General features: G+C 48.8%; 1 protein-coding gene across 2 annotated transcripts in view; it reads left to right on the plus strand.

Moving 5' to 3' along the window:
• The window catches only part of CARS1 (cysteinyl-tRNA synthetase 1), a 1,125,505-nt gene that overhangs the window by 766,972 nt on the left and 335,380 nt on the right, over positions 1-23,153 (plus strand). For both annotated transcript variants that reach the window (XM_069624151.1, XM_069624150.1), the window contains one exon: positions 17,712-17,809. In XM_069624151.1, coding sequence (XP_069480252.1) covers positions 17,712-17,809 — 98 coding nt within the window. The remainder of the gene's footprint in view (positions 1-17,711; positions 17,810-23,153) is intronic.

Raw genomic sequence — 23,153 nt, forward strand, 5'->3', positions numbered from 1 at the left:
CTGTGGTTCTGTCATTTTTGCTTTCATTAGCCCACAAGGGCCTGCAAGTGGGTACCATTAAGGGTTACCTGATGGTGCTGTCAATATTTAAGCGCTCGTCTGAGGAGTGTTCTTATTTTAAGATTCCTTTGATTTCTCAGTTTCTAAAAGGGCTAACTAATGTGTTTCCACTGTTGCCTTTCCAGGTGCTGGGATAGGATTTTAACTTAGTTCTAAAGTTTCTAATGGGAGCTCCATTTGAGCCCTTACATTTTTGTCCATTGAGACTGTTGGCCTTAAGACTGTATTTTTAGTTGCGGTTACTTCCGCTCGCAGAGTGAGTGAGTTGCAGCCACTTTCCGCCAAGTCACCTTTCACGGTGTTCCATAAGGACAGGGTTGTCCTTAGGGTTCGTCCTTCTTTTCTTCCGAAGGTTGTGTCAGAATTTCATTTGAGCCAGAAGGTAATTCTTCTGGCGTTCTATCCTCCTCCGCATCCTGGTAAGGAAGAGGAGAGGCTCCATAGGTTGGATCCTAGGAGATCTTGGAGCTTCTATCTCTCACGGATGTTCCGGGGTCAGAGTGGACGATCAGACAGTCTTGACACCAGACATCCGATATCGCATGAGCGTCTTTTATAGAAGTTTTTCCCTCAAACTTCTTGATAATTACCAATAACTCCCTGGAGCTGGATTTTGCATTAAAAATTTGCTGGATCGAAGTAGTATTTCTTCCGGCAAAAAATGCCAGCTTATAATCCGTCACCACTTGCCTATAGGTGGACAAAGACTATACACCAGGATTCTTATGCCAACATCAGCTTGTCTTTTTGGTTTTCTAAAGCCAATAATGCCATCATTAAATCAAGTATTCTTACTGGTTTCTAATTTGATGTCTTTGACGGAAGTAAGTATATTAATAGTTCTGAATAGGGCTTGTTGAATATGATCTGTGATCTCATTAACATTCGAGTTAAGGTGTATTGCAGAGAGAGCTGGTGCAACTAAAGGAACAATAGATGATGGCATCACATTTTTCAGGTTCCTAATATTTTTCTGTACTCTAGGATTAGAGTTCATACGAGGAAAAACCTCTGGTATTTTGAGTTAAAACATGACCGAATGATGATCTGGCCAAGGACAATACTCTGTAGATAGTGTTGAGATTCTAATTGTGGTAGACAGTACCCAGTCTAGGATGTTGCCACCAACATGGGTAGCAGTCCTAACGTGCTGCTGAAATTCAAAGGCCTCCAAGGCGTTCACGAGTGATGTTGCATTTATTATCAGTTTTATTATATCCATAGGTTAAAGTCGCCTAGTAATATGAAGTAGGTACTAGGTTTCATATTGTCCTTAAGAATGGTCAAAAGTTGTTCTTCAAAGTCGGAAGTTAATACAGAGGATCTATATAGAACAAGAATGCGAATTGATGCTGTTGGATTCACATTGTTTGCCCATAAGACTCTCACAGCTGTCAATAGCCACTGCTTTGGAAAGATGTATTTTTAGTGACTCCCGACATAGGAGAGCAATGCTGCCACTTCCTAGCAGGATCCTGGTTGGCTCTAAGAATATTATAGCCTAATGGCGAAGCAAGCTAGGCCGCTTGCATTGTGAAGTCAGTAAGCCAGGTCTCAGTAAGAGCCAGGAGATCCAAATTGGTTTCAGCAATGAAATTTGCTACTTCTACTGCGTGTTCTACTAGGGATCGGGTGTTTAGCAAAGTCATTTTTCGAAAATCATTTTAGCAGTTGTAGGTGTTGTCATTAGTAGTTAAGGCTATGGTAGCTGTATGCCCATTATTGGTATCTGATGCCCGAACTGTAGTGACATTTGATGTTGAAACTGTAGTGTCGAGATCCACCAGGGGGCGCCGAGATGTTCTGAAGCATCTCCGCTCGTCTCCCCAGCTGGGCGCTAATCGAGGGACCTGAGCCCCCCCCCCCCCCGACACCCCCGGAGCGGGACATACACCCCCCCCCAGTACGAAGGTGCAGAGCACCCCCAGCTCAAACCCGAGCCTCGGGGGTGCAAAGGAGCCGGAGTTACAGCCCCGCGATTCCAGAGGGCGCGAAGTCCCTCCCCCCTGCGGCTTTTGAGGCTCCGCGGCACGCAGCGCCGAGCCCGGGCCCAGGGAAGGCCCACAGAGACCCAGGCGACCGAGGCCGTGGACATCCGCCTCGGCCTGACGGTTGTCGGCGGCGGAGCAACGGCCCGAGAGGAGGTCCCGGGAGCCCGAGAAGAGGGCACTGCGGCAGATCGCGAAGCACTCCCAACGGGGAGGCGAGAACGAGCACCCCAGAAGTGCGCGGAATCCCCCGATCGGCGCAGGAGAGGCCCCCCGAGGTAAGGAGGCCCAACCCGGGGTTGGGCACCCGCCGGGGGTAACAAGACTCATCGGGGGGGAAGGAGAGAAACCCAGTGTAGCCCACACAAGCACCCTGAGACGGAGTGGGGCGCTGGGCCCAACTGGGAGCATCTACCCCCCGCAAGTGCTGCATAAAGTCGCTCCGAGGGGCCCGGACCCCCTCCCCGCCCCCTCCCTGGCTAGCTTCACCACCCCACCCCAGGCCACGGCCCCAACTGCGGTGAACTACAAGGTGAAAACCCGAGAAGGGGAGACCCCCACCCACACTAAGGGACCTGATAGCGGCGCTGAACCCCCCATTACCGGACCTTGGCCCCAGGCCAACCAGGGGCCCCCGCCTCCCCCAGGATGCAAAGAGGCTAACCAGGCCCCACTGGCTACGATCTCCCGGTGGTGGCCCCCGCGGAGCAAGTGGGCCCGAAGAAGGACTATGTCCTGGAGGGAATCGCTACAGAGGTTCCGGCGTCCGTTCCCAGAGTCCCCCACAGCCCCTGGAATGGCGGCCCAAACGCAGCAAGAAGCAACAGATGCAAACGTGGTCTCCAGGGGAATGGCGGCCCTTCTTGAGGAAATCAGAGGATTCCGCGCAGATATTACCCATAGGCTGGACACCCTAGACAAAAAGGTGGACAATCTAGATGACAGGGTGCAGGCATTGGAAAATAATACTACCTCGAATGGCATCTTCGAGACGCAATTTGACATGCGCCTATCGGAACTGGAGAGAAGAGAGGAGAAATGTTCTCTAAAAATGGACGATTTGGAAAATAGGGAACGGCGCTGCAACCTACGCTTCTTAGGTTTCCCGGAACAAGATGGCGAAACCCAGGCGGACATCGTCAAGGCCGTAAACGCGGTGGTGGGAGTGCTCTTTGACGGGGCCAATACCAACGAGCCCACTATTGACAGAGCCCACAGAGCGGGGGCAGCCTCCAGAGGCCCCAGGTCCGTCTTAGTCCGCTTCCACTATTTCTCAGAGAAAAGCAGGATCCTCGAGCTCGCTCGCAAGAAGGGCCCGGTGGACTGGGAAGGGGCCCAGATCTCGGTATATCAAGACTTATCGGCCTTCACTCAGGCGAGACGCCGCCTTTGTTCCCCTCTGACAAAAATGCTCCAAGCCAAGGGAGTCCGTTACAGGTGGGGGTATCCTTTTTCACTTTCTTTTGAGTTCGAGGGATATAAATATGCCCTGGTCACCGAGGACGACATCCATAGAGTGACGGGTGAACTCCTAGATGGCTCGGGTTTGGAACCAGGTGACCACGATCGGGAGCGAGCCCCGAAGGGCCCAAAAGGGAACAATGCTCCGAAGGAGAGGCGCAGAGTACGAGGCCAAAGGAAATTCAGGAGAGTGGCCCCAACGTCTCCGGACATTCAGAATGGCTGAAACGAACCATTGGTGTCCGACGAACAATTCATTCAAGAACGTTTCAAGGGGGGAGGTTGTTATGATTCTCGTTTTGTATTGTCCCCGAAGAAGGGGGGGGGGGCTCATAAGGGTGCTTATGAAGAGGTAATGAGCCCGGAGGAGGGAGACATGGTTGGCCGGTTGTGTGACTTTGGGACGATGCCTCAACACAACCAGGCGATCTGGGGGGAGTGGGGTGGGGGGAGAGAAGGGGGGAAGTTGGGTTGTTGGGGAAATAGTTGTAGTACGCCAAGGCTCGGGGACTTGACCACACAATTTGAGAACTACGACACTTGCATCCTTGAAATTGGAGCTATGAGCTTCAAATTGCGTCCCAATGGATGATTCACTCCAATCCTTGTCAGTGGGGTCTCTGAATGTACGTGGGCTCAACTCACCCACCAAGAGGTCGCTCCTTATGCGTGAATTTAAGAGGATGAATCTACAATTCCTCTTTGTGCAGGAGACCCACTGGGTTCGGGGGAAGGAGCCCAAACTCAAGGCCAAAAACATAGAACAGGTGCTCTCTGCCTCTGCCCAGACTAAGAAGAGGGGAGTGGCTTTACTGGTGTCTCCCGGGGCTCACTTTGGGTTCAAAGCGTCTAAAGCTGACCCTGAGGGCCGGTACCTCATGGCAAAGGGGGATGTGCGGGGACGTTTGTTCACCTTGGTCTGCATATATGCCCCAAACGAGTCACAGGACACTTTCTGGGAAAGTATGAAGGCGACAATAGTCGCTTTTGCGGAAGGCACCCTCCTGGTGGGTGGGGATTTTAATATGGTGCTGTGCCCCGAGAGGGATAGGAAATCCGCGAACCCTTGCCCTAACTTCCGTCTTCACAAAAAAATGGCATCAACCTTTCAGAAAGGGAATGAGGAATTGGGGTTGTGCGACTCGAGTATACCCAAGGAAGGTCTAAACCCCGGCTTCACTTTTTACTCAAAACCCCACGATGTTTTCTCGCGAATAGATTACATTCTGGTGGACTCATCCATGCAGGGGGAGGTCGCCGGCGCAGGGGTGGAAACCGTCCCCTGGACAGACCATGACATGGTTAAGATTAGGATTGGCCTGCCCCAGCGGTCTGTTCCCGTTGGAGTTGTAACAACCTCCTCCTGCATGACAAGGAGACACGCCAAACCCTCCTGAAGGCCATAGAAGACTACTTCTCCCTCAACGACAACGGAGAGGTGGGCACCATGGGAGTGTGGGAGGCGTTTAAGGCAACTATCAGAGGTACCCTGATTGGCATTGGGGCGGGAAAAAAAAGGGAGAGGGAACGGGAAGAGAAAGATCTGAAATCCAAGATAGAGGTCATACAACCGGGTGGAAAACTGAAAACACAGATGTTCCCGGGGCAGTGGGAGGAGCTGCAGAGGCTGCGCACTAGGCTGGCCGACCTGCAAGTAGGGCAAATGGAAAGGAAGCTCTCATTTTTTAAACAAAAATACATGGAAAAAGGGGAAAAGGCCGATAAAATTCTGGCCTGGAGACTCCGCGAACTTAGGAATAGCAGGAGAGTGAACTCAGTCCGCGCCGCGGATGGTACTTCTACTGCAAGGGATTCCAGGATAGCGGAACAATTTAGGCTTTATTATGAAAAACTATACTGCTCTGAATACAAGGGAGATGGGGTGGACATTGACAGGTTTCTAGATTCTCTCCCCGTCCCGGGCCTGCTACCTGACACAGCCGACACCCTGGAAGCCCCCATCTCCCCGGAAGAAGTAATCGATACAATCACCTCCCTAAAGAGCGGCACTGCCCAGGGGGATGACGACTTCTCAGTCAAATTTTATAAGACCTATAGATCCACGCTAGCCCCCTTTCTGGCCAAGATGTTTAACTTTGCACTTAGCCACGGGTCTCTCCCGCCCACGATGATGTCGGCCCTAATAGTGGTCTTACCTAAAGAAGGCAAGGACCCCGCCTTATGTCAATCATATCGCCCCATTTCGCTCCTAAACACTGATGTTAAAATTCTGGCCAAACTTCTGGCGAATAGATTGGCAAAACTCCTCCCTACCCTGGTACATGGGGATCAAGTGGGTTTCATCCCGGGGCGTCAAGGGTCAGACAACATAAGAAAAACCCTCGACCTTATGCACGAGGCATCCGAACAGGGAGTGGAGGGATACCTCCTCTCACTCGACTCAGAAAAGGCCTTCGACCGCGTCGAATGGCCTTACATGATCAAGGTTCTTCGGAAGATGGGATTGGGAGTTAATTTTTGCGGGTGGGTCGCAGCACTGTACAACTCGCCCTCGGCGAGAGTACTGGTTAACGGGGGTACATCTGAGCCTTTTTCCCTCTCTAGGGGCACCCGGCAAGGTTGTCCCCTATCGCCCCTCTTATATGCCCTGGCCATGGAGCCCCTCGCCATAGCGGTCAGGAACGACCCGGTAGTCATGGGAATACGGTGTGGTGAGTGTGAATTTAAGCTCTCCCTATTCGCAGACGACATACTTGGTTACCTGACCAACATTCAACAGTCCCTACTGAGACTGTTTGATCTCATACACTCTTTTGGCTCCTTTTCGGGGCTTAGAATAAACACATCCAAAACGAGCATCATGCCCATGGGCCCGGGGGGACAAGATATCGGGAACAATTCCGACATTCAGGGGGTTAGAATCGAGCGAGAATCCACAAGATACTTGGGCACCACCATCCCCAGAGACCTGTCAAAACTATACCAGTGCAATTTCCCTGGAATCCTCGCCCAGGTAAGTAGCGATCTCAAAAGATGGGCTCCCCTTACACTCTCCTGGCTCGGACGCATGGTAACGGTTAAGATGAATATTCTACCTCGCCTCCTTTATCTCTTTTCTGCACTCCCCACTGTGGTTCCCGAGGCCTTTTTCGAGGTGCTTCAGTCCCGTGTTTCACACTTCATCTGGAATGGCAAAAGACACAGGATCAAAGCGTCCACCCTGACTCTCCCAAAATCCCATGGTGGCTTTGGACTCCCCGATTTTAGGCTTTACTATAAAGCAGCCCAGCTTAGGGTATTGCTGGAGCACATGCGGGACGACATGCGTACTTATTGGGCGTATGTCGAAGATACCCACGCTCACCCAAAAAAGGTCAGAGACTACCTCTGGGCCTCCCCCAGGTCCCTCCCCCCACAGCTCAGGACACATCCCACCTTAGCTGCTCTTTGGGCGCTGTGGAGACCCAGTAAAGCCAACAAAATGTTAACTACATGGCCTTCTCCGCTGTCATCGCTCTGGGGTCCGCCCATCGACTTGGACATGAGGGGCTTCCGGGATACCCAGGCCTGGTCTGACATGGGCCTGGAAAGAGTCTCCCAGCTTTTACGAGAAGAGGGCTTCATTGAACACGCCGACATGGCGGAGGCTCTGGTGGATAGGCCCCCCTCTGTTTTTGAATTCCTGCGATTGAAAGGGATACTTACTCAACCAAGGTGGTCCGAGCTGCTCAGTCGCCCCCTCACCCCATTCGAACTTATTTTGGCCAAAAGTACATCACGTAAAGGCGCGCTGTCTAGGTTCTATAATGTACTGGTTACATCGGACCTGGAGGGCAGACAACCCTTCAAGCACATATGGGAAGAGAGGATGGGAATGTCACTGGATGATCACACTTGGAGGGCGGTCTTTAAGTGCATCTTCACTGGCTCCTTATACACAGCAGCTATGGAACATAACTTTAAAATCCTTCACTCATGGCATCGCCCCCCGGCCTTGTTGTCTAAAATGTTCCGGGACGTCTCCCCTTTCTGCCCTAGAGGGTGCCACCAACGGGGAACTTGGTTTCATATGTGGTGGAGCTGCCCGCCCATACAAGTTTATTGGACGGAACTACTTAGCTGGATCAAAGATATAGAGGGTTATGGTCCAGCGCTGCACCCGTTGGAAATTCTATTGGGCTCCCCCTTGCCCGAGTCCGAGGTGAATGCCTTCCCCAAGGTCATTGGCGCCATGTTGCGGACAGGGAGGTTGGCGCTAGCGCAAAAATGGAAGAGTGCCCTGGCACCCTCTAAAGAGGAATGGCTCTGCAAACTCAGGGTGATTTTCAACTACGATAAACTCACTGCAATAGCAAACGATACTATGTCAGATTTTATCCAAGATTGGACAGCAGTGCTGCTGCACGATGACTGTATTTCAATGCGATTATAATGGGGCAATTGTACAAACGTTTGCATGGCATAGGCCCACTCACTCCTCAGAGGTTTGGTCTTACCTTGGCCTAACCGCTTCGGGGTTTTACCCCACTGTTTCAAGGATCACTTATTACTAATGTATGCTATGCAAGTGTTCTCCCTTAAGCTTAAAGTATTAGCATCTTCTCTGAACTTGGCAGGTTAATTGTTGGGGGGGAGGGGACGGGAGGGGGTAAGAGGGGTTGGGAGTTTGGGTAACGGGGGGGAAACTTATCGGAAAATGTTACTGACAATATGACCTTCATCTTGTTTAACTCCTTTTTTGCTACTTGGATAGGCCGCATGGCCCTCCCTGTTAAGTATGTTGTCAATAAACAAAACATTTTTTTTAAAAAAAGAAACTGTAGTGTCGATGTCCTGAGGGTGGCTAGCCGTGCTTAACATGACGGCTAAAGTGAGAGAGGCGGGTTTGTTTCCAATCTTACCAAGGGCAGCCGATATATAAGAATTGAGATTGTCATTAGCAACCTTATGAGTAGGGATGAAGTCGCTAGTCCCTGGGAATATAGGCATGGTAGCAGTGCTAAGCGTACAGGCTCTGTCTTCGGCGTACTAGCATATGTGTTATTGATCGTGGTTAAGACAGAAACTCTAGCCGTGTTTGCGTCAGTTTCACCCGTAATGCATGACTGGTCCCTTTCCGCACTGGTCCAGTACTTTTTTCGAAAGCGCCATACTGCTGCCAATGTCTGTGGTAAGGTATTTTGCTAGAATCTTTGCAGCTCTTGTTTGATCGGGATACGAGGGTGTTAGAGATCCAGTTAAAACCCGAACCAGATCGGAAGCAATTTTGCTAACCAGTCGAGCATTGTGAGTATACAAAGTGAGTTAGATAAGTTGATCAGACACTTAGTAATGTAAATGTATACAGGAAAAAGTTACTGCATGATGAATAAGGGAAGACTACTGTTCCAACAGACCCAGAGAAGCGCTGCAATCCGGCACGTCCCAGGCACAACCAATGCGCCTAACAAACACACCGGCGCTAAGGTGCCTGCTGGGCTTTTAAATAGAGCGATTTCCCTAGAGCAATGCTTCTTGGCAAATTAAGTTTTGCAATACAATTAGTGAAACACGGTTCAAAGCGGCGACGATGATGGGAGAGTGGTAAAAAATCACTTGTGCGCTCTAATATCAGCAATTAAAATTACACGAGAAGTAATATGTTTTAAAAGTAATATTTTTAAAGTAATCTAAAATGCATCCAATATCAATTAACAGTACTTTCTGTTTTGATTGGAAAGGTATGTCTCCTTTATAAGACTGACATTTTTAACCCATTAACATTCCAAAATGAAAAGTTGTTAATCCCTAAAACAGGTGCAAGGGAACATTATCTACAGTATAATCTTTTTCTGTTTCCAATTTTGTATTCATTTATTTTATTATTCATTTTTACATTTGTGTTATGCTTTTTATGCGAACATTTTTTGTATGGTTTGTGACCAACTCTCTCCCCAGCTGCCCTGTTTTTGTGCCCCATTGCTGACTTTCTGTACCCACTATAGAATGTGTACCCTGATGTGGACAGTTTTCTGATTCCCAGCTCAGAAGTCCTTGGCATGGAGTAAAAAAAAAGTGAGATAAACAATGTCAGATTGAGAGAGAGGACAACATGTAGAACATGTAGAGAGGAAGAAGCGAACCTAAGATGATGATATTGTTTTAGCAGTGGGACCTCTGCCAAAAACGAAAATAATTCATGTAGATTTAATCAACCTACTGTTTGGAATTGTAACCTTTTTAGCACTCGTAAATTAAATGTTTCTGCATTCCGAGCATTGACTGTGTATTATGCACCCTGTCATTTCTCCTGAAGTTTCTATCAGGCCTTCATATAAATCACTACATTTTTCCACGACCCTTTATATACGATCCCACGAGAGCTGCTGAAAATACCCATCAGTCTCGATTGCAGAAGGACTACAGAGTCGCAAGCAAGCTTTCTGTCACATGTCATCTTAATTCTGGAAAATATGTTCAGAGGCCTTGCATGCTCGATGACCCTAGTGTGCTATTCTTGATGAGCGCTTCCTCCTTGCAAAAGCATTCAAGCTCCTGTAGTATCAGCCCACACCGCCTGAATGATGCCTTCTAAGCAGCTGCTGAGGTTCCCCGAAACACGTTTTCTGCAAGCACAGTGCTTTCAGCATCAGAACAGATCTGAGGCGAAGGTGAGCGTGCATGTTGGACACATAGGCAGGCTGAGCAGAGTTAAGTTGTTCCCAGGCTTTCTTCTTTCGCTCTCTGACTTTAAATGTTAGTCCAGAGTTCTGGCACACTCTCTTAGCTATGGGGAGTAAATGACGGTATAATCTCTAGTTGGTACAAGTGATGCTTATGTGACTTTTATGACATTATTGAATATCAGGTACAAAGATCTAATCTGTTTTTTATATATATATATTTCTGAGGCTTGTGCAATCTGTTTACATCACATGCTGTGCATAGGCCGACATCTAGTGGAAGCTGCGGAGTATTACAGTTTGTTTTTCAAAACTCGAAAATGGGCGTCGACACAGGGCATGCCAGTAATACTATCCCTAGTGTGACGTCCACTGTACCCATGATCCTTCACGCGTCTAGGACCCTCAGATTGTTTTTTTCCACCATACTGGTCGGAAGCATCCCGCGGAGTTCCCTGGCCTTAGCCATAATTTTGCAAAATATCATATTTCCTCATTTTCCCCATCCCAACTTCGAGGCACCGAAGTTCGACACTCAATGCCGGCCCGGAGAAGAAAACAACCGTCGAGAGCTGCACGACGGACCTTGGGCCTAGGAAGGCCTCTGGCCTCGGCCCCTGCAAGTAGGGAGAGTGGGGTGTGGTACATACTCAACACACTCTCTCTCTCTCTCTCTCTCTATATATATATATATATATATGGAGGGTACCCCTTTCCAAGTGCAACCGCATGTACCCTTGGGTTGACAGACACGCCACCTGTAACCTCTGCTTGCCGAGGGACCACCCCGAGGCGAACTGCAGAGCGTGTAGTTGGTTTAAACCGAAGACTCTAAAGGAGCGTTCGATCAAACGTTGGGCCCACCACGCCAAGCAACGAGAGGCCATGGAAGCGGAGGGCGCCTTCAATGATGGCAGCGACGGCGTCCGATAGGACGGCAAGGGCAATGTGGCGTCGAGAGACAGCCAAGTGCAAGTCCCCGACCTCGGAAGGTTGTCCGGCAGGGCAGCTATGTGAAACACCCCCGGCGACACAAGTGCTACCCACAGCACTTCCACTAAGCACTCGAAGTCCAACCGAGACTCGACGCGTGCGTCGAGTTCTTGGAGAGAGGCACGCAGAGAACTTTCCACCAAATCGGTGTTCTCTGGGCGTTCTCGATCAAGATCGCTGCATGACACCAGGCAACCATCCACTGTTGCCAAGGGTGCCTCGCTCACTAAAGTAATGGAGGTTTGATCGTCGGGAGATGAAGACGACCACCATCCTCAGGCCGCACTCCAGGAGTCGGTGTCAGCAGAGCGCATGACGGCTGTTCCCGTTTCCCGACCTCCACTCTCTAAGGAAAGGGACACTACCCCCGAATCTTGACGCCAGACGTCGAAGAGCTCCGAAAAGGTGAAAACACCAGGGAAGCACTCTTCCACTCACGGGGAGGGGGGAAACAGCAGAAAAAGCATTCCCAGCCTTCATCTGCACCACAGACACATAAGGACAAGTCACAGTCTTCTGTAAAATTATCCAAGACCCCTACACAAGGCCATGGGTCCAGTCAGGATATAGCCGGGAAACAGTCTCAGGAAAGGGTAATCCCCAGCTCTAAAGAATGGTCAAGTGAGGATATAGACAGAGTTATGTCTAGAATGTCATCCCTAGCAGACTTCTATGCCAAGAATCCACAGCACTTCCCCGCCTATATCCCTGACGGGGCTACTCCCTCAGGGTCTAAGGACCCGCATACCCCTGGTAAAAAACCCAGCGTTGAGGCGCCAACGCAAAGTAGGTCTTCTGACCCTTTTCACGTTCAGCCATACTCTCAATATGATGAGGATCCATCATTTAACGAGGATCCAGAATTGGCCACGTTGGACGTCCAAACTGGAATGGATTACTATGGGGATGACGAGGACGAAGATGACCCAGAAGTCTACAGAGTAGACTCCCCAGTAGACAAAGAACCGCTGGTTACCGACTCTCCTGTTGACAACCAACCTCTCTTAAATGAGGTTTTATCTAGAGTGGCTGAACACTTCCGCATAGATAAGCAGGGAGCACAGGAGGAGAGGGATTTTGGCGAGGAACTAGTGGAAGAAAAGAGACCTGTTGCCCAGGCCATCCCTATTCTCAAGTCAATACAAAGAATAGACCCTTCCCTTCTCAATCCCAGCCTCACCAGGGCAGTCAATCCCATGATGAAAAACTGTTCAGGGCACCCCAATCAGACCCACTCTGCATAAGGGGGCATCTGAAGCCGGACTCCCTGGTAGTGACTAATACCCGAAAGAAGGCGGGAACACCCTTATCGTCTGAAGCTCCCCCCGACAAGGAGAGCAAGAAGATCTATGGGTTGGGAAGGAAGGTAGCCTCCACTTCCGCCTACCAGGCAAGGATTGCCAACTCCACCACCCTGCTGGCGAGTTACAACTGCCATCAGTGGGAAGAAGTTGCGGCGCTCGTTGACTCCGCCCCGGAACCTTTAAAAAGCCAGTTGGCACAGGTTGCGTCTGAAGGAAGAGCCGTGTCCGGTTGCATCCTTAAGGCAACCTTTGATGCTGCGGGTAACGCCGGCAGACTGATAGCAGAGTGCACTGTTATCAAAAGACATGCTTGGTTAAGACAATCTGGGTTTAAACTGAAACTCAAGCATCCTTAATAGACAAACTGGTGGAGCCTGATCTACTGGTTGGTAAGGCGGTAGAGGACGCCTTAAAAAATGCAAAAGATGAATACAAGACTCTCAAATCCCTGGGCCAGTTAACCAACAAACCCCCTAATCAAAGAGGGAATGGCAATTTACGTCGCCCACGCGGCCAAAACTCACAAAGAGGTTCCAACTACTCCCAGGGGCAGGGCACACCATGGAATAACAACAACCAGCAGGCTACCCAAGGTTATGGCAGACGTAACAAGAGGGGACGTGGTAAGGGTAGAGGCAGCCCCAATCGAGGCGGCGGCACGCCTCCCGCTAAACAGTGACGTTCCGTTCAGGGTCCCTTCTCACGCATCCCCAGTAGGGGGACGCATTTCCAACTTCACCCAAGCTTGGGAAGCGATTACATCAGACAGATGGGTGCTGTCCACAGTGTCCGCAGGATACTGCATAGAACTGTTAAGAGCGTCCCCGAAACCACCCTCCTCATCAAAAAGTACATTCATTAGACCACCAGAAGATCCTCCTCAAAGAGATCGGCAATCTTCTAGCAAAGGACGCGATAGAACTCGTCCCGGCACACCAGGTAAACAAGGGTATTTATTCAACTTACTTCCGAGTCCCAAAAAAAGATTTGACAATGCGCCCAGTATTGGATTTACGGCCTGCAAACAAGTATGTCAAGCCCCAAAAGTTTTGCATGACTACTATCCAAGAGGTAATCCCCCACCTAAAAAAGCGGGATTACATGGCAACATTGGACATGAAAGATGCCTATTTTCATATTTCCATGTTCCCAGCGCACAGAAGATTCTTGCGCTTCAAGGTGGACAGTCAGCACTACCAGTTCAAGGTACTGCCCTTCGGTATAGCCTCGGCTCCAAGGGTATTCACCAAGGTACTGGCTGTGGTAGTGGCACACCTACGCAGGGAGGCAATCCCAGTGTACCCTTACCTGGACGGACGACTGGCTCATCACGGGGGAGACCCCAGTAATTTGCAGATCAAATATTCAAAGCACTATCGACCTCCTCTTCGAATTGGGTTTCTCCATAAACGAGAAAAAGTAAATTCTGGTGCCAAGCACCTCCAAACACTTCCTAGCAGCTGTCCTAAACACACAAGAAGGGTTGGCCTTTCCATCAGAGGAAAGAATTCGGAATCGAATGCTGCAAATTCTGCTATATCAGGCCGGTCGCCAGATAACGGTGCGCAAAGCGATGCGTTTGCTGGGCATGATGGCATCATGTATTTACCTGGTCCCCCACGCGCGCCTGCGCATGCGTCCCATGCAAAAATGGTTGGCGAAACGGTGGTCTCAGGCAAGTGGTCAGTGGAACGATCTAGTGGTCGTTTAGCCAACACTTGTACAAAGTCTTCACTGGTGGACAAGAGAAAACCTGTCAAAGGGGAAACACTTTTACGATCCCGAGGTACAGGCTGTAATCACAACAGACGCATCCCTGTCAGGGTGGGGAGCACACCATCTCCACCACACAGCTCAGGGTCTCTGGTCTCACTCAGTGGCCAAGAATCATATCAATCTGCTAGAGCTTCTGGCAGTATTCAGTGCGCTTCAAGCGTTCGAGCCCTACCTGTTGAACCTGTCAGTGCAGTTCCTGACAACAGCTATGTTTTACCTAAACAAACAGGGAGGAACTTGTTCGCCAAATCTGTCCAGGCTTGCCCAGAACATTTGGACATGGGCACTCAGACAGAACATTTACCTGTCATCTCAACATGTTCCAGGGGATCTCAATTCACTAGCAGACGCTTTAAGCAGAGATCCCCTCCCAGAAGAACACAAATGGTGTCTACACAGAGAGGTCGTAGAAGACCTCTTCTCACAGTAGGGTTTCCCCAATATAGACCTACACGCCACAAGCGAAAACACAATGCCTAGGATTCGCATCCAGGTTCCCCCAACCAGACTCCCAGGGGAACGCCCTGTGGATGAACTGGTCAGGGATGTTTGCGTACGCTTTTCCACCAACTCCTCTCATCAGGAAAGTGGTGAACAAGATGAACAGGGAATCGATGACGCTCGTCCTAGTTGCTCCCATGTGGGCAAGACAAACCTGGTTCCCCCACCTACGCAGACTAGCAGTGTGCGAACCCATCAGACTCCCGTGCTGGCACAACCTACTATCCCAGCACCAAGGTCAGACAGTGCATCCTCAACCCAGTTCAATGAACTTGGCAGCATGGCTCCTGAAGTCATAGAGTTTGGCCATCTCAATCTACCACAGAGATGTATGGATATCCTAAAAGAATCAAGGAAACCAAACACAAGACACTGTTACTTTGATAAATGGAAGAGATTCGTTATCTGGTGCCAGAATAAACATATCAACCCGGGTTGATTGCACTCCTTCCAGTATTGTCACCTACATGCTCCACCTGCTGGACGCAAGATTGGTTTTTAATTCACTCAAGGTACACCTGGCGGCGCTGTCAGCCTACACCACCTCCCATAACAAGGTGTCATGGTGGAAAGTACCAGTGGTTAAAGCATTTATGGAAGGGGTAAAGAGACTTCACCATCCAATTTCTAACCCACCACCAGGATGGGACCTTAATGTGGTGCTTTCTAAACTCATGCCCCCTCCCCCTTTGAACCCATGCATAAAGCCAGTCTCAAACACCTGACCTATAAAACTGCCTTCTTAGTAGCCATTACATCCATAAGAAGGGTCAGTGAAATTGAGGCTCTGTCAGTGCAGGATCCTTTCTTTACTGTTCATAAGGATTAACTGGTTCTAGGAACTCATCCTAGGTTCTCACCTAGGTTAATTTCTAAATTCCACGTTAACCAGTCCATTGAGCTACCGGCCTTCTTCCAAGAACCCAAAAGCTCCGCTAAGGTGAAACTACACACTGATGTGCGAAGAGCGGTCCTCTACTATGTAGACAAGACCAGACCGCTAAGGAAAACAGACCAACTGTTTGTCTCGGTAGCTACAGGCAGAGAAGGAGATTGCATCTCTAAAGGTGCCATTTCGAAATGGATAGTCCAATGTATCCAGCTGTGTTACTCCCTTTCTGAAAAAACTCTGCCTTTTATGCCAAGAGGCCCCTCTACAAGAGGCACTGGGGCCACTCTGGCTTTCATTGCAAATGTACCCCTTGACACCATTTGCAAAGTAGCTACTTGGAGCTCTATTCACTTTTACTCAGCACTACTGCATTGACCCTCATTCCAAGACAGATACTCAAGTGGGACAAGTGGTTCTAAGACATCTGTTCGCTCATGACCCTTCTCACATCCCACTTCCTTCTTATAACACTGCTCGCTAATCTATGCACAGCATGTGATCTAAGCAGATTCCACAAGCCTCAGAAGGCATACATTACTCACCATAATCATATTTCTGTTGCTTGTATCTGCTTAGTTTCATATGCGCCCGCCCTTCTTCCCCTCTGAGAGAAGGCGCATGGATGCTTGTAGTCTTATCTATCTGCTTGGATAATCTGTACTCGCGCTACTTCTCATGCTACCTCATTTCAGAAAAAATACAATCTGAGGGTCCTACACGCGTGAGGGTTCATGGGTACAGTGGACGTCACACTAGGGATAGTATTACTGCACGCCCTGTGTCGACACCCATTTTCGAGTTTCAAAAATCAAACTCTAATACTCTGTAGCTTCCACTAGATGTCAGCCTATGTGAATCATCTAATCTATACATTCTCTCTCTCTCTCTCTCTCTCTGTCTCTCTCTCGTTCTGAAGAACATGCACTTTCTGAGCATGTGGGGAATATACAAGACAGTAGTCCAACCTATATCTCGCTCAGCAGCCTAACTACCCCGGAGTCATTCTAACCCCTGCCTTGCATTGTGCAGAAGTGTAATGGAGGGTCACTGCATCTGTGCAATTAAACACCATGAAATGAAACCTCATCTCATGCATGCCGAATATCTCATGACATTTCTGGCATGCACAATGCCTTGAGTGTTTACACGTCAGATAAGAGCAGTGGTGGATTTCATTAAAGGCCCTCTTCCATGGTTTCTTCCCTGTGAATTTAGATATTGCGTCTGGCCTTTGCTAGGCTGTAAAAACTGGCCAAATTATTCAAATTGCACTGATACCATGGACATCCAAAACTCTGTGCAATTGCATTTATGTTGAGCCATCCGGGGGCATATTGTATCCCTCCAATGTGCAATAACGGAACATATCTGGTCTAATAATCTTTGTCTGTATATATTTTCCTGGCAGACTGGGACTGTAAATAGAACCTTCAATAGTACAGTGGTAGTGAAATGTGCGTCCCTAATGGGTTTACTAAAAGAAGGGATGGACAGAAAACTGCCATTCACTTTCCATATCATGTGTGTCCTGCTCACATCCTGACACTCTGAGCAAGCTTATGCACTGAAAAAACAAACAAGCGGTCCCTTCATCTCTGCATGGAAGTAGGTAGCTTGCAGTTAACCTTGGAGTCCAGTGGCTATCACAGTCCCAAGGTTTTGAAGGGCGATATTAGGGGAAGGACCTAGTTGATGATATTCAGACAACTTTGTTTTGTACTTTAACTCGTTTTTTAATTATCTGTCATTCTCGCATATTAAATGCTTGACACGGCAACGTGTTTTGCAAATGACGGTTAAGTTCTTTTAGAAAAACTTTGTCCCTCAAATGATTTGATGTAATGCGTTACTGTTAATCTATGGTTCACAATATGCCCGCCAACAGTTGTCTTGCAAAAGTGTATAATGGATAAAAACAGCATAATTAAGCTTGTACATTTATACCATTTGATATAAAATGTATGTATTGCTGTAATACTTGTTAAGCGCGTTGTTCAGCCTGTTTATCTTTGCCCTGGGATGGTCAGTGGATGGGAACAACCAGCTTTTCAAATTTCAATATACTTCCAGTTCTGGAACACATGTTGACCTAACAATCGATATTTTTATTTAGGAATTCTTTTTAAATGTGAAGGATATTCTCCGACCTCCGACTGATACTACAGGCAGGTTTGCAAAATGGGAACAGGAGGAGACTGAGCTGAATACGTGGTAAGTGTATTGCAGTTCATCTAACCTGCTGCTTTGTTTAGCTGTGTATGAATCTGCAAGTTACTTGTGTATGGCAAATACATAGAAGCGATTAGATACGTTTCATGCATTTACCTCAGTTTTACAATTATTTCAATGAATTAAGTAATCAAAGTAATTAAAAAATCACATTGTAACAACCTCACTTGATTGTGAAGGGGTGAAAAGCAGGGTATTAATTCACTATATCCGAGCTTAGAACACTGCTAAACCATGATCAAGGTGTTCTGACTGGGGCACTCCTGCATCACTGATTCAGTGCCTTATTTGAGCTTCATTTTAACCCTCACTGAGGTGATGGGTAATCCAAAGCTTGTTGTAACTAAGTTGAAACAAAAAAAAGATCAAAAAAGTAAAGTTCCGGCAAAGAAATATCTGGTGATAGTTTACCAGTTTATTAGTGTTAGATTTAACTGTTAAAGACGTTCTTACCCCAGTATGGATGATAAATAAACTGGCTAATGCCGATTCTATTAGAGCCTTAACGTCCATGGGTGGGCATTTGATATGTTACTTTAAAAAGTGACACTATCCTCGTGGTAGTCTTAGAAGTGGAGGATGATGCTTTGCGGAATGAGCTGGGAGAAGTTGGGTCGTAGACAGCAGGCAGCTGAGGGCCATCTGCACATAGTTATCTCTGCATAGTTGTGTTCTTCATTGCTGTTCACCTGAATGTGTATTGGTGCCTTTGGAAATCTGTTGAATGCGTGGTATGTTTGGTTTGGCTTAACCAGTTATCTTGGGCATTTTCTGATAGCAGTTTTGAAATTCATCAGAGAAGGCTCTGAGGTTCTCCAGAATATGCATGCTCTTGAATGTGTTCCTGGTTAGATAACAAATTCACACTATATTGCAGTAATGTGGATTGCTCTATGGAGTAGCCCATACTTAGGGGGTTGGGGAGGGTATTGTGAGTTAAGTGAGTGAGTAAAGCGCCTCGTGTGTTTCATCGTAGTGATGTCTTCTTTGACCCCTCCGACTCTGCAGTCTGGCTTCAAGACTTGCCGGGACTGCAAGTCTTAAATGTCGATCACCGACCCACATCACATTTGTTTGTGGTGCCTGGGCGAGAGTCAGGACACCGACTGTTCAAAATGCCAGTCACTGACTGCCAAAGCCTTGCAGAAGTGTAAGGGGAAGCTTCAGGTGGGTAGGGGTTCTAAAACCAGTAAGTCCCGAAACTATAAATTGTCCAAGGGGGTTTACACCGACGACTTGATAGGCGATTCTCCGCATCAGGAGGAGGCCGGGGGATCTTGGACCCGAAGTGGTTCCCACCATTCTTCTTCCTCGTCCCGGCATTCTAGGAAGCGCTGTCACCAGTCGCATTCCTTGTCCTCCTCGGAGGATGGTGCCGCGAGGAAAGTGGCATGCCCTACAAAGTCTTCGACTCCGGAGGAATGGGCTGCCTTTAAGGAGCAGATGTTGGCGATTTTCCAATCGCAGCGCACGGTTCCAGTCGCAAGTGATGTGCTTCCAGGTCTCGGTCCTCGTCCCCAGCGAGACCGCAGAAACCTGCTAAGGGTTCGAAGCCTGCGTCGACTCTGTCGGCGCAGTGTCTGTCGGACTCGGATATCGAGGCTTTGCCTTCTTATGAGCCGCCAGCGCCATCGGCAACATTGTCGACGCCAAAGCCTTCGGAACTCTTGACGCCGAAGCGGTCAACGCTCTCGGTGTTGAAGCCTTCGGCACCCCCGACGCCTTGGGGGATTTTTGCCCCAAATTATTTGTGCCCCAAATTTACCGTTGGTGGTCCCTGATAGGGTTTGTACGATCGGACCAAAAACAAAAGGTCCGACCGTACAAAAAGACAGAAAAATGCTACCACCAAAGGTTCGAACACCAAAAGTTCAAACCTTTGGTGGTAGCATTGTAGGTAAGTATATAAAAAAAGACTGTGGGGGCTTCGGGGCTATCCCCCGCAACACCCTTCTCACTATACTGTGTGTATACTGAGCGGGGGTTGCGGAGGAAACTCCTGCAGCTCCCGAACAAATAATAAAAAGTAAAAGAAAAGGACCTTGCGGCACAGGTTCCCGATCACGGAAGTGAAAGGGAACTGGCGCTTTAGGTACACAGGGTGACGCAATGACAGGTAAGTGGGGTGTGGGTATGTTGTGGGTGGGCGTGTGTGGGGGGGTGTCATGGGTGGGGGTTAGGGTACATAGGGGTTATGAACGTGTGTTTGCATGGGAAATGTACTAACCTTTTGTGGTTTGTACATTTCACATGCAAACATTTCAGCCGCAGCAAAATCAGCTGCGGTCGCATCACATAGATCCCCTTATACGGTGGATCCTCCAAGGAAGGCTACCGCTAAGTCTGTGAGGCCTGTGGTGGACTCCAGACCCTCTTCTGTCCCGAGGCAGGGTTTTTACCTCCCTCTGGACAATATATATGAGGAGGAGGAAAGGTCTGACTCTGAGGACCCTGTGAGTCTTATGTGGCTCCTGTCTTTTCTGGAGACAGTCAATTGGAGGAGTTGAGGCAAACCCTTCATGATGCCAGTGGGCTGGGCACTTCTCTGGAAGTGAAATTTGGCAGGCATGAGGCTCACGCTGAGTCATCTTACAGGAGGCTCATGGCTAGGGTCATGGAGTATCTAGGCTGGTCCAGTCCTCCTGAAGATTTTGTACAAAATGATCTGACATTTCAGATAAAGGTTCGTCCTCTAACTCGGTATTACCTTTTCATCTCAAAGGGATGGTTTCCTTGCTCTCGTGCAAGATGGCAAGGATTCCATGTGTGAATCCCTTCGGTTGGGTTTGGACACAGCTGACAGTGTTAACCGGTCCATCGCTGTAAGCACCATTCTACGGAGATTTGCATTGTTGGGAAAGTCGGGTTTTGCTCGGGATGTGCAAGCCTGTCTTTTGAACATTCCCTTTGATGGCGTGCATTTGTTTGGCAGCAAGGCTGACGAGAGCCTTGAGAGGTTGCAGACCTCCAAAGCTGCGGCAAAATCTTTAAGCGCAGCTGTGCATCAACCTCTATCTTTTTGTCCTAGGGGACAGCAGTGGAGGGGAGGTTTTTTGTTGTTAATACTCCTCCTTTGGTAGAACGAGAGGAGCCACCAGTCAAAGGGGCCAGTGAAAAAGTATCCGTGGTGGGCGGGGAAATAGAGGTGCCAAAGCCGCTCAGGTAGCTGCCTCGTTGCCTTCAGGCGCTGCCACAGCTGCTCCAAAACAGTCATGAGGCCATGTCCCATGGTTCGCCGGTTGGGGGCAGACTGTCTCAGCATCTCGAAGAGTGGCAAGCCATTACTTTGGATGCGTGGGTTCTGGAGACTATCGCCCACGGCTACTGTCTTCCCTTCCTAAAGCGGCCTCACAACAATCCACCAGGGAATCTCTCTTTGAAGCTTCCGGATCCGCTCCTTGTGCAGGAAATCTTGACCCTTCTAGAAAAAGGCACTATAGAACTGGTGCTTGTAGCAGAGAGGAACAAGGGATGGTATTCCCCTTATTTTTTGATTCCAAAGTAAGACTGGGGATTGAGACCCATCCTGGAGTTGCGATGGTTGAACAAACTTCTCAGGAAGGACAGGTTCAGGATGGTCACTCGTTCTCAAGTCCTCCAGGCCCTTCAACTTCAGAATTGGTTGGTGTCTCTGGACCTACAGGATGCTTGCTTTCATGTGCCGATTCATCCAAAGCACAGAAAGTACCAGAGTTTTGTGGCTGGCGACTTGAAATTTCAGTTTCGGATCCTGCCCTTCGGATTCACCTCCGCCCTGAGGGTCTTCACGAAGCTGGTGGTGGTGGCGGCGGTGGCAGCGTATCTCAGGCGAGGGGGGGATTCATGTTTACCCCTACCTGTACGACTGACTGATCCATGCGCGGTCTCCCGAGCAAGCATTGGATCACCTCGGTCTCACCTGCCGCTCCCTCCACAGGCTGAGCTTCTCCCTAAATTTCAAGAAGTCGCAGCTGACACCTTCTCAACAGCTCCAGTACATCAGGGCTGTGTTGGGCACGTCAGTGGAAGTGCTCGCCTCCCAGGGTGAAGGCTCATCACATTGTGCAGATGGTAGACAAGTTTCAACATGCCCAGAGTCTCCCGGCTTTTGAATTCTTAACCCTTTAAGTGCCATGGGTTCTACCCCCTGCCCTACCCCCCTCCCCCCCACCACACCCCCCTCCCCTAACCCCTCACCCCCCCACCACACCCCCCTCCCCGCCCCCCCCCTTCCCCCGACCCCTCCCCCCCCCCCCTGCCAATGCCTTTTTGGTGATTTCGGTATGTCGACTTTCAATGCTTTGTAATTTTTTTGTTAATGAGATATCTCAGCCAAATTTGGCCCCTTTTTTTCCCCACATGTAGGCGGTTGTAATGCCACCCAGGAATCCTAGGTTGCTGTAGGGGGGTCAGAGAAAATAACCAAAAAGGGCGAAAATGTTGGGTTTTTTCAAAAAATGCCAATACACTGATGTACATAAAAGCCTGTGGTTTTCCTTGTAAGAGCTAGGAAAAAATGGTTTGCTGTGCTGAATTCCCCAATTTCATGGCTTTCAAGAACAGATTGAGTGGAAACGAAAAAAAAAATACTTTGATGTGGTTATCAACCGTTTTGTGAGAGGTAGGCGATTTTGGCCATTTTGCCAATTGGACATGCGTGGACGAAATGGAAGAAAAGGGTAGGAAAGCCGAATTGGAAGATGGAAAGGCATACATTTCTGAAAAGTAGACAAAATTCCAAGTTTCGGAGGGGTGATTTGCGCAGGTCAGGCAACAACTAGGTAGGGGAACATTCCATAGTTTGGGGAAAAAAAAGGGAAATGACTGAAAAAAAACGTATGTGGTGGACATGGTTTGCTTGGTACAGCAATGGCTTCTATTAATTTTGAGAGAAACAATGCTCTGCTACATTTCCCCGACTCTTGCAGTTAGGAAATCACACATTTTTTGTAGTGTTTCACAAAACAAACAATACCACAAGCCAAACACTGAGCCATGGTACACAGGAGTTTTATGCTTACGGTCTGAACAGACAGCATGTATAAATCAATGTGGTGAGGAGTGTTAGGGAGAATTCTCATTTATGGCTAATTTCCCTCACCTAGTGAGCCCCCCAGCAGCTTTGCTGGACTTCTGGAGTTTATTTTTTTCCACTTTGTAAGAGTGAGAGCTTTTCCCCACTCTTACCTGTGTTTTGCTATGTGTTTCTACCTGTTTTTGTGATTGTGGACTCTGAAGTACACCACTTCAGTAGCCCCCTACTTTTTGTGTGTCACACAGCACCTTCAGTGCCGTGGCACAGGGTTATCTTTGAGACTCCCTCGACTCCATTTCTGCAGCGACTACC

The sequence above is a fragment of the Ambystoma mexicanum genome, chromosome 11, assembly GCF_040938575.1.
Source record: "Ambystoma mexicanum isolate Mex_15411 chromosome 11, UKY_AmexF1_1, whole genome shotgun sequence".
Lineage (NCBI taxonomy): Eukaryota > Metazoa > Chordata > Amphibia > Caudata > Ambystomatidae > Ambystoma > Ambystoma mexicanum.